At 47.2% G+C, this 11,123-nt stretch overlaps 1 protein-coding gene across 1 annotated transcript; it reads right to left on the minus strand.

Moving 5' to 3' along the window:
• Nucleotides 1-1,440: 1,440 nt before the first annotated feature.
• On the minus strand, nt 1,441-8,246 carry LOC128719692 (GIGYF family protein Gyf). The gene is made up of 7 exons (XM_053813320.1): nt 7,617-8,246; nt 7,358-7,513; nt 4,578-7,290; nt 2,050-4,494; nt 1,904-1,978; nt 1,666-1,820; nt 1,441-1,574 (listed from the first exon to the last, which is right to left on the minus strand). The coding sequence occupies exons 1-7, from the start codon at nt 8,244-8,246 to the stop codon at nt 1,449-1,451; spliced, it is 6,300 nt and encodes a 2,099-aa protein (XP_053669295.1). The 3' UTR covers nt 1,441-1,448.
• Nucleotides 8,247-11,123: the final 2,877 nt, after the last annotated feature.

Below are 11,123 nucleotides of genomic sequence, written 5' to 3' on the forward strand. Positions count from 1 at the left end.
TCATTATCTGCCTCTCTTTAATAAGTATCCGTTGGCGAACCTGTGTATTCGGCTGAACAAGACTAATGGCGATACGTAATTGAAACATATGCAGAGACGTGGCAGTGTGTGTGTGTGTGTAGTTTCAAACAAAACTCGTAAGTTTGATTTCAATTAGCAGTCATTTTCAACGATAAAGATGTCCTTTACAAGGCGCGCTAAAATAATCAACTCACTAGAACGCAAACGTCGTCGCTTTGTAGCAAAACACTTATGTAGCCATTTTATAAATTGGATTGTTTCGCTGTATCCTTCAGCATGATTGATACAAAATTCGTAGCAACAAGTATATAATTTATGTTCAACAACACCGCAAAAAATGGTTTCTCCACATGCAGTCGTTACACGGAGGGCAGCCACACAGGTTTGAAATACGGTAGAAATGCATTTGCAAAACAAACTATACAAATAGACTATACAAATTTATCCGTCGAACAAATCCTAACGAAACTATCCAAAATATAAAACCAAATACGAAGCTGGGCCAATAGTACTATTAGCGAAATGAACTGAATCAATTGCGAATTCGAAAGTGCGTTGCAGTAACAATACACGTCGAAATAAATCAAGCGAGCTGCCTTTAATCGATTACTGATTGTTTAATCAGTGAATTGCTAATAATCCGTTCGATTGAGTTTTGCAAATCAACACACAATCCCAATTTTGTACGGGAAACATATTCTACACAAAGTTTTAAGGAAATATTGTAAATCGTAACAAGGCAATGCTAGTTGCAGTCTTGCGTTGGCATGATTTACGCAACTGATGGATAGACAAAAGAACGCATGGATCGATCTTATTCTTCTTGGGAGTTGAATTCCCCTTAACCAGTCATCAGTTATGTATGGGAGATACACGATCTAATCGAGACTTTAGCCCTAGAGACGACTGGGCAAAAAAAGACCAAACCCCATCGGTAACATTCAGTCTGCGCAATTCGACTTTTACACGTTGCTTATACTATAATATAAACAACAACAAAAGGGGCTATTGCAAACAGTTAACATTTAGCATCGGAAGTGCGAAATAAAACTGGCCTGCGTAACGTACCCTAATACATGCACTAACGGCATGTAGACTTCACCCCGAACGATCCATGAATACTTTTGCTTACTTAATACAACCGAAAAGAAAAACAAGCTTTCCGAAGCGTAGATATAAAAGAAACCCAAAATCGAAAAATGGAAAACCTTTTGCTCACGTCTACTTTTGGGAAAGGTTGTTATTGCTACACCATCCTGTCGATTGTGTTTGGTTTAGCGCTTGTCTTTATGCACATCAACATCTGCTCTCGCGTTTAGTCACACAGGTGTACGTGCACCGACGCATGTTCCTGATCTTTCTCTCTCTCTCTCTCTCTCTCTCTCTCTCTCTCTCTCTCTCTTTCTATCCATCTCTGCATCGATCATTTAAACATTATCGCCATAGTCTCGTTCTCCAACGTTCAGTCGATCCGGCGCAGCCGTTACGGAGAAGCCCAAAATGCGGCTATCGAGTTTCATCATCTTATTTTTTTTAACTTTCTTATTTTTACCCTGAAATACGTGCAAAACGGGAAAAATTAATATTCCTGAGCATCCAACCATGTAACGTATTGACGAATGTACAGCAGAATAAAGGACTTACCTTGGTTTCTTGGAAATCATTAGATGACGGGTTTATAGCTGGTGCCGGTTTGCACATATCGTCGATGTGGGCATTCTTTTGGCGCTGCTGATTTTTGTACTTCGAGCGTCTTTCCAGGAACTGCTTGGCAAATTCCGAACACTCTTTATTTTCTCCTAAACATAGAATACCACCAAAGAAATGATTTAGCATATTTCATTCCACTACTTCCCACAGCACAAAACCGTAGTCAGCTTACCTAAGTATACACGGATGTAATCCTTCACCTCGAACGGTGATTCGATGTCCTGTAGAAATCCGACGAATGTTGGAACTGAAAAAAAAGATTATCAGCATAATCTGGGTGTGCATCTTACACGACGAAATATGGCCAAATATACTTACTGTCAACGTTGCTGTTTAATGAGCTCAGGGCGCGAGTACACCAATCGGTAAATTCATTGGTCGGCTCGTTCGGATGCTTCCTATCGTCCTTACGGTCATTATTACCGCCAGTCACATTGCCATTCTTACTACCGCCAACGGTTTTACCGGCATTCGAGGAACTACTTCCCTTCGGGGCGCCCTGCTGCTGCTGTTGTTGCTTCTGTTGCTTGGCAGCGGTCACAGTCGACGAGGAGCTCGTGGTAATGCTGCCCATTGTTTTACTTTTGCTCAAAAGCTGTTGCTGCTGCTTGCCACCAGCCGCACCACCGGTTGCGGTCACACCGGCATTAGACGACTGTTTGCGTGCATTATTACCGGTAGCCTTACCGGCGGCGGCAACAATTGAAGCAGCAGTTACAACGCTGGGTTGCGTGGGTTCTTCCCAGAAGCCACCGGAGCTCACGTTATTGCTAAGCCCGGAAGAGCTTCCAACCGCCCCTCCGCCCAGGAGGTTGCTCGCATCGCCAACACCATCACCAGTCCAAGCTTTAGTTGAGTTGAAGTATAGCATGCTACCGCCACCACGGACTTGCCATACAGCTGAGCCGGTACCAGCAGCACCAGCACCACTTAACAGACTAGCCAAATTGTCCTCCTTCTTGGCACCCTTTACACCACCTTGAGCTGCAATCGCAGCCACCGTTAAACCGGACGCATTGGCATTCTTCTCACGAGCTCGTTCAGCCGCGGCCGCCTCTTCCGCTTGTATCTCTGCCAACGGTTTCACCTTAGCCGGCATCAGGTTCTGGGCGTTCCACTTCAGCCTACCGTCTAGCAGCTGTGATTGCATCTCTAGCATCTGCTGCTGCTCCTGTTGCTCCCGCATGCTGTTCTCACGGCGGGCCAAGAGCGCACGTTCGGTTTTTTGTATCTCCGTCAGGCTTAGCTTGCTGTTGGCAATCTCGGCCATCGCTCCGGACCATGGTGCCGGTACAGCTTTCGGGACGGAGCGTTGCTGTTGCTGCTGCTGCTGCTCTTGTATTTTCATCGCCTCACGGCGCTGGGACTCGAGCAGCTTTGCCCGCTTTTGTGCTTCCAGTTCCTCTAGCATCTTCTTCTCCTCCGCTAGCTTCCGCTTTTGCTCTTCCTGTTGTTGTTTTTTCAACTCCTTTTGGCGCTTCTTTTCCTCCATCTCTTTTTTCACGATTATAAACTCACTTTCTTCCTCGCTGGTTATCGTAACTTGACCGTTGCTATTGCTGCCCGCCGCAACATGATTGTTCTTTTGCGGTTTTTTCGACTTTTGATTCTGCTGCATCGACACGCTTGTGGCCGTTTTGTCCTCCGCAGCTTCAGCATGGTTGTTCACTTGCTGCTGTTTATTATTTTGTTTTTTATTATTGCCTGACTGTTGTTGCTGCGGCAATTCTATGGCAGTGCTCTCCTTTTTTTGATTCTCTTTCACTTGTTTTTGCTGTTGTTGCTGCAATTGCTGCTGCTGTTGTTGCTGCTGCTGTTGCAGTTGTTGCTGCTGCTGCAGCTGTTGTTGTGGTTGTTGCTGTTGTGGTTGTTGTTGTAGCTGCAATTGTTCTTGGTGTTGCTGCAATTGCTGCATTTGATGCTGTTGCAGTTGCTGCTGTATATGTGGATGTTGCTGATTTTCTTGCACATGTTGCGATTGTTGCAGATGATGTTGCTTTTGTTGCGCTAGCACGTTTTCTTGGTGCATCTGTTGCAATTGCTGGTGTTGCTGTTGTTGCAACAGTTGTTGCTGCTGCTGCTCTTTCTCCATTTGTTGTTGCTTTTCTGCCTGCTGATGATGCTTGAAGAGTGAAACTACCGATGGTGCTTGTGGTTCATTGGATGGACCACTACCACCCAACAGCAGGGGATGATGACCAGCGGCGAGTGCCAGATGAGACTGCTGTTGCTGCTGCATTATCGATGCAAATGAGGCACTCGTGGGTGGCGGTAGATCGCCCCAGCCAGACCCCGCACCAACCATTGGACCCCGCGGCACTAATCCAGAAAGTCCCGTGCCAGCATTTGCGGCCTGTGCTTGCCCAGCAGCCGATTGTAACCAGCCGGCTGGTGCGCCCATCATTTCACCTGCCGATTTCGACGGTGGCTGATGGTTCGGAATCTGTTGCGATGCTTGCTGATTCTTATGCAATGATAGTTGCATAAACAAAGACTGCAGCGGATCTTCTCCACCTGGTTTACCCGCCGCCGGGTGCGATTGTTGCTGGTGGGGTTGGTTTGGTGGTTGTGGTTGCTGTGCAGGACCACTGCTTCCCGATCCTAGCAGTCCACCGCGGTTCAACAAAAGATTGGTTGGTCCGAGCGGGCCCATATTTTGTCCCGCTGCTTGATGATTAAACCCAATGCCATGCATCAACTGACCGAGTGGATCGTGCCTTGCAGCAACAGCTGCTACAGTGGTCGGATCTACGTTCATGTTACCTAAAATACAAACAAAGCCAAATTAATGTAGTTCTGTACCTTGTGAGTGTACAAGCAATATGTTTGTGTACTTCATCACCTACCCAGCATTGGTCTCACTCCGGTTGCTTGAGATGACTGATTGAACTCTGGAAGGTGCAGTTTCAGGAACGCACTATCGCTATGGTTGCCCGGCACCGATTTTTGCAATTGCTCCATCATAACGTGCGCTGGGGGTTGTTGCTGCGGTTGCTGTTGTTGCATTTCTCGCAGCTTCAAATTTACTAGCGTATCCGGGCCTGATGGTATAATACCAGCTGCTCCACCAGAAGCCCCGGCGTTAAAAATGCCAGCACCGCCCTGTGGCTGTTGTGGCTGATGATGTTGATTCGTTCCGGCGTTATTCCCGGCGTTTCCACCCGGTAACGATGAGGAAGGAGATATCATGCCGATGCGTGACGGATCCGCGTTCATCAGCTGATTCATTTGCTGTGTGATGATCATATTTTGCTGTTCAGGCGAAAGTAAATTCCAACCTTCCGAGCTTTGGAGCTTCTGCAGCACGATGTTTTGCTGGCGCAAGAAATGTAGCCCAGGCACGTTGGGTCCACTGTTCGGTCCGGAACCACCAGCACCACTTCCGGGGTGCAATGGGACTTGTTGCTGCTGCTGTTGCTGTCCCGGCCCTTGACTGGCCGATTGTTGTTGGTTCGGTGAAGGCATTACGGTGTTTCCATTAGCACCAGGGCCAGTAACCGGTTTCTGCTGACCCTGGGACACCGCGTTGGGTTGTGTCTGTTGCTGCTGGGGCGAATGTTTTGCTACGTTCGCACCAGCCGACGCTTTGAACGGTTGTATGACCGCTGAGTTTAAGAACGGTATACCACCGCAAAGTGCAACCAGTGTGCCAAGTGTATTGTATACCTCATCGCATTCTCGCCGCACCGAAAGCGACTCGTCGAAGTACCCGGCTCGGTACCATTCTGTCATTTCTGCCGCTTGGAACGGTCCCTGCACTTTACCCTGTGGGTCACAATAGTACCAGATGTCCGAACCGCGCGGTGGGGCCGGAGGGCCCATTAGATGGTGTAGCTGTGCCATAGAATTTACGCCTGCAGCAGCTGCTGCTGCTGCTGCCATTGCGGCCCGGTTGGCGGTCACTGGATCGGACAGCAGTAGTGGATTGACGCGAGAAAGGTTCCCGTTTCCAAACAGTTGCTGCATTGGCTGTAGTCCTTTGAGCGGTGGAAGCATATTTAATCCCATGTTACCGGACGCCATTGTAGCAGTAGTGCCAGAGGCACCCGCCGCAGACATACCGAAGACGGGCGATTTCCCGAGGCTACCACCCGCACCGGCTAACCCAGCGGAGGTGGCAGCGATGGAGGAAATCACCGATGGATCACCGTCCGTGGCGAGAAATTCGTCATCCATAATCAGTTGGGCAACCATATCGTCTGCCACTTCTTGCATTCGATCGACACTTGTACTGGATGGTGATTTTTTCGGCTCAACACGTTTCTCGTGCTGCGGCGGCAGTTGTTGCTGCTGGGCGCGATGTTTTTGACCATCGCTGTGGTCAATATCGTTCCCTTTATCGCGGTCTCCAGTTAATGTCGGCTGTTCAGTTGCGTTTTTGGCGCCTGAGCCTTCGTTTGCCTTCGCCTGCCACGACGGGGAATTCTGTCGAACATCACCTTCTGCCAGTGCCGCACCACTGATCGTGGATGAAATGGAAGATTCAATCGATTCGTGCGAAGAAGATATTCCTTTCCCCGGACTTGATTGGACATTTGCCGAGTTTTCGCTCAAAGCAACCTTCTCGGGAGACGACTCCGAACCCTGAGGATGGTTTCCATCTTTGCCCACTTGTCGTTTGCTTCGTGATTGCTTTTGTTGCGAATCATTGGCACCCGATTGTTGGTTCTCTTGATCATCGTCACATTCTTTTCTATCAACCATTGATGCTTCTTCGACTCGATTACCACCACCGCCGACATGATTCATGCCTTTTCCCATCTCTCTACCCTTCACTGTTGCTGCCGCAGCAGAGCCATCGCTTCTATTTTTGCCTGCCGTATCTTCCGTTCCGTCCCGACGTGATTCACTGCCCTGCTCCACGAGTTCACCATCTTCCGCTCGACGTCGAATGTCTTTCGATCGATCATCATCCTTCGCATGATTGTGTGCCTTGTTGCCGTTTGCATCACCAGCATTCGCACCATAGCGGCCAGGGGCAGGACCTCCAACACCACCACCGCCGCCGTTCTCCCCATCATTATCGGAATCATGAAATGCGCCGGTCGCGTCAAAGCTGCCACCAAAATCTGACGGATTCTCGGTTGCCCACTCGGGTAGCTCATCCGTGTCCCAGTTGGGGCGACGCATACCGCCCGGACCCATCGAGTGACCGGAATTCAAATCGCCACCGCTACCGATACCACCAGAAAGGCGTGATTTGTAGGGTGGGATCATTCTGTCACTTCCACCACCACTACTGTTCAGTCCACGGCCGTCAAGCCCATGATGGGAAGTGCTGTCCTCGTCGCGCCAGCTAGTAGATCTAGTCCACTTCTCGCGCACAAGGCCTGTAATACTGCCCGGAGCGCCCCCACCGGAACGCCAATCTCCAACTCCATTACTGGTGATCCCGGCGCTTTCGTCATCCGTACGGGAACGACGCCAGCTTTCCATGGGACCGCCAGTGCGAACTGCTCGCGTTCCATACTCCTTCCGAGGGCTGGATGACGAATTATTCCACTCAGTATCGGCCCCGATACCGCCGGTTCCATTACGATCCAGCCACGGTCGTTCACCCTTGTTGGGAGTAGATAAAATCGAAACTTAATTATCCTGGTGGCATGCAAAACGCTGCATCACTTACTCTTCCTACGCCCCTGGATTCATCTTCGTAGAAAGAGGACGACCGTTGATAGCTGGTGTACAGGCCACGTCCACGGCCACGACCGCGATCGACCGAACCACCGCGAGCACCGCGTCCAGGAATACCAAGCGAAACACTTCTCGATGGCCAAGGGCGCTATAAAACCGGATATTGCAAAGTGCATTTAGGATACAAACAATCATTATCAAACTAAGACACCGCTCGCAAGAAGAAGCTCGCTAGTTCCGTCAATGCTTACCCGCGATTCCGGTTCGACGATCAATTCTTCCTCAGGACACGGTGTCAGCGCAAGCGGTGGTTGCGGTTTATCCACGAACAAACGCTTAAATTGCACCAATATTTCCGGAGTTTTAATCGTTCTACCGTCGAACAGGGCCAACATTTCCTCACGCCCGTAACGAAATTCGGCCAACGGGTACCGAATAGCGGTAGAAGTGGCAACAGCTCCCGACCCGGTTCCACCATTGTTAACAAGGGCGCTGCCGCCTCCACCGGAACCCCCACCAAACGAGCTATTGGATAGCCCGCTACCGCCGGTACCATTGCCGCCGCCGCCGACGCTACCACTCCCGATAGTGCTGCCACCCTGCGACAGGCTATGCTGCGAGTGATGCGACGAAGAGTGCGACGACGACGGCGACTGCGAATGATGATGCGGATGATGCTGATGATGCAATCCGACGCCGCCACCACCACCAGCATTGTTGACGACAGTGCTGCTGCTGCTATTGTTGTTCAGCATCGTATGACTGCTGTGGTGACTGCTGCTGCTGCTGCTACTGTTCGTACTGTGATGGTTACTAGTGGGATTACTATCGGACGATACCTTGCGTAACCAGGCAGGCCCAAAGTTGATTGCGTCACCCATCCTTGCACGGACACCGGGCGATACGGAACAAACCTGGTACAGGTCTATTAACTGTGCTGTTCGTTGGACGTGCTGGCTGTTCAGCCGCAGCTAACGTTTCACCAAAATTCCAAAATTATTTCTTGAGCAGCAGTATTAGCTCCTAGAATCAGGTTCTAGATTTTACAGCAGAGAGTGATTTGTTCGGCCAATTTCCAATAACAACGGAAAGTACTTTTCGTCCTTCTTTCCGGGGCGGGATTGGTTGGAGTGGTTGGCCGGGGAGATTTCCTTTCACCAGCTACTTTTTGATTGCAGAACCGTCAGCTTCAATTGTTATACATACATCCGAAAAAGAGAGAGAGAGAGAGAGAGAGAGAAAACACAATAAGCAATCAAACATGTAACACACAGTGTAAAGTTCTCAATTAAAATCGATTAACATTAGTGTATTCAATAGAAAATCTAGAACCACGCGCCAGCCAATCCAGCTGTGATCGCATTTCTCCTTCCGCGATGACTAATTTCGTAATCAAAAGAACCAGCATTTGACGGCAACCCAACGCACGGCTTGTAGCCTGCAGCCAAATGGCTAGACATAAACTCGACATAAATTACTAACCCGCTGACGTCCCTCCGATTACTCCGAAGTTCGATTCCTTCGCGACCAAATCAATTGAATGCAATTGTAAACATTAACTTACGATCGCGTGATCGTGGCGCCTTAATAGAAAAAGCACACACACTTTCGGTCCACGCGCCTCGTATGACCGTTGGTCGCATCAATCTATATTGTTTGGGGTCACACAAATGAGAAACGGTGCAGCTACAGGTTCCGTCGAGTAGAGGTTGTGTATTTTATTTTCCATGTTTACTATTTTAATTAACACAAATGAAAACAATTTCATGATGCATATGTTGTCGCATGTGTAGAATTTAGTCATTATTTTATATGTTTCTTCAAACGACAGTTTCCTTGTACAGCGCGTAGTTATGGAAAATTTGTTATGATTAAAGTTTTTTTTGTTCAAGTTATTTAAGTCATTCTGATGTCTAAAATATTTCATTTGTGATTGAACGTATAAAGAAATACAAAACCTTTTTTCTCTCTCTCTCTCTTTTAACTTACGTATCAAAAACTAAGCTAGGGGAGCTTCAAAACAATGATAGAACTTTTAATACACTATCGTTTTAAGACGAACTGACGTACTAATTCCACTTGTGAAAAACTCACTCCATGCATATTACATTAACTGAGAATCCCTACATACGACACTAGGTAAACTGTTCGATATCGTTTCGCAGCTGTTTAACTGCAACCTGTTGCTAATGTCTGATACGAATCAAATAATGAATTGCCTTATCAAACCCTATTATTCACCCCATGGGTGCCCATGATTGAGTGGACCACCAGCTAAACAAACGTAACGGCGTCTAGTGATTTTGTGACAAAGCTGCTTGTGGAGGATTGAGAGCAGTTAACTAATTTATGCACACTCTGTTAAAAAAATAAAGTTTGTTTCTATAGACCTATTTATGAGAAATTCCTTGTTTCATAGAGTGAAAGTTCAATTGTTCAGTCATTCACTGCTCTATCTCTTGCAACAAACACCTGATTTTACGATATATTTACTTAGCGCTATGGAATGTATTACCGTACTGAGTTTCTTACATTATTTGCCCTGCATTTATGACTAAATCCCATCATTGTTTGGTAGAAAATTCTACAGAACGCACATCCCAACATCCGGAAATACCGGCACCAGCTCACTCGGTCATGGGACTGCTCCCAGTAACAAAGCCTCTTTATGATAAATCATTTACTTGTTCCGGGTGTTTCTGTTCTTGCGCGATCTTGCGCTATCGGCTCAGTGTCAACTGTGCACTTGTGTTGCATCTTAACGTATTGCACTTTCTGCATTGTCGATGTTGACCTTTTACAGCTCATGCTTTTGTTCTGTACCAAATTTCAGCTCCGAACTGGTCCAGTTGTACATTATTGAAAAGACATTATACGCACCATAATATTCCCATTAGACCCCATCCCCATCCCCGCAAGTACCAACATTGAACCGTATGTCTTGTGTGGACAGCAGCAAAAGTGCTACAAATGCTCACATTCATCTGGCATGGTACAAAAATAGTTTTCTCGAATTATGTCAACCACACACATGGTCACGACGTTAGGTCACGTGAAAAAACGCGTCTGCTCCTCCTAAAACCAATCATCCGCCAAGCGCTAAGCAAAGCAAACCGATGTACGTATACAGGGCCACATGTTAATTTTTTGAGTGTGTAAAAGCACAGATCAGATCAATGCGTTCTATTCATGCGTGAACGTTTTACAGCCGGCAAATGAGTGTACGCAATCCCTTGTTGCACTTCCTAAGAAACACATCTGGGACAGCGCGTTAAAAAAACTTCTTTTGATGTTAAAGCATTGCTTTTTAACATTATCTTGGATCATAACTAATACCAAAGTGTCCTAAAAATAAAATAGACACCACGGACGATAGATGCGAGGATCATGCGTTTAAAATGGAATTGGGAACTATTACTGTTGTGACCAGGGCAGCATTTACAGGGACTGCATTATCGATAGAATGACTTTAAATAAAGGGTAAGCCAGCCTTGCAAGCAATCAAGAGGTGATAAGCAATCTTGTGGTATTAATAAAATACAGTACAAATATGCCTAATGCGTCCGTCATGGTGGAAACAATTTGTACGTGTGTTCGAGGACACAACGTGCTACCGATCAAAATATAACTACAATAACTTATTGAATTAAAACTTCAAGTTTTAATTTACCAAACCAAATATTAAGCACAGTTACAACACCCATGCGAGGAATTTATGGATTGAACCACGTCGAAGCGACATGTCTATAATCGCAGCG

The sequence above is a fragment of the Anopheles marshallii genome, chromosome 2 (assembly GCF_943734725.1).
Source record: "Anopheles marshallii chromosome 2, idAnoMarsDA_429_01, whole genome shotgun sequence".
Lineage (NCBI taxonomy): Eukaryota > Metazoa > Arthropoda > Insecta > Diptera > Culicidae > Anopheles > Anopheles marshallii.

What these genes read in the sequence shown, in the direction of transcription:
- LOC128719692 (XM_053813320.1), bottom strand. Translation starts at nt 8,246, where the DNA reads ATGGGTGACGCAATCAACTTTGGGCCTGCCTGGTTACGCAAGGTATCG. An exon ending in CGGAGTGAGACCAATGCTGG is followed by an intron (nt 4,495 to 4,577) that starts GTAGGTGATGAA and finishes TTTGTATTTTAG; the next exon opens with GTAACATGAACGTAGATCCG. An exon ending in TTACATCCGTGTATACTTAG is followed by an intron (nt 1,821 to 1,903) that starts GTAAGCTGACTA and finishes TTCTATGTTTAG; the next exon opens with GAGAAAATAAAGAGTGTTCG.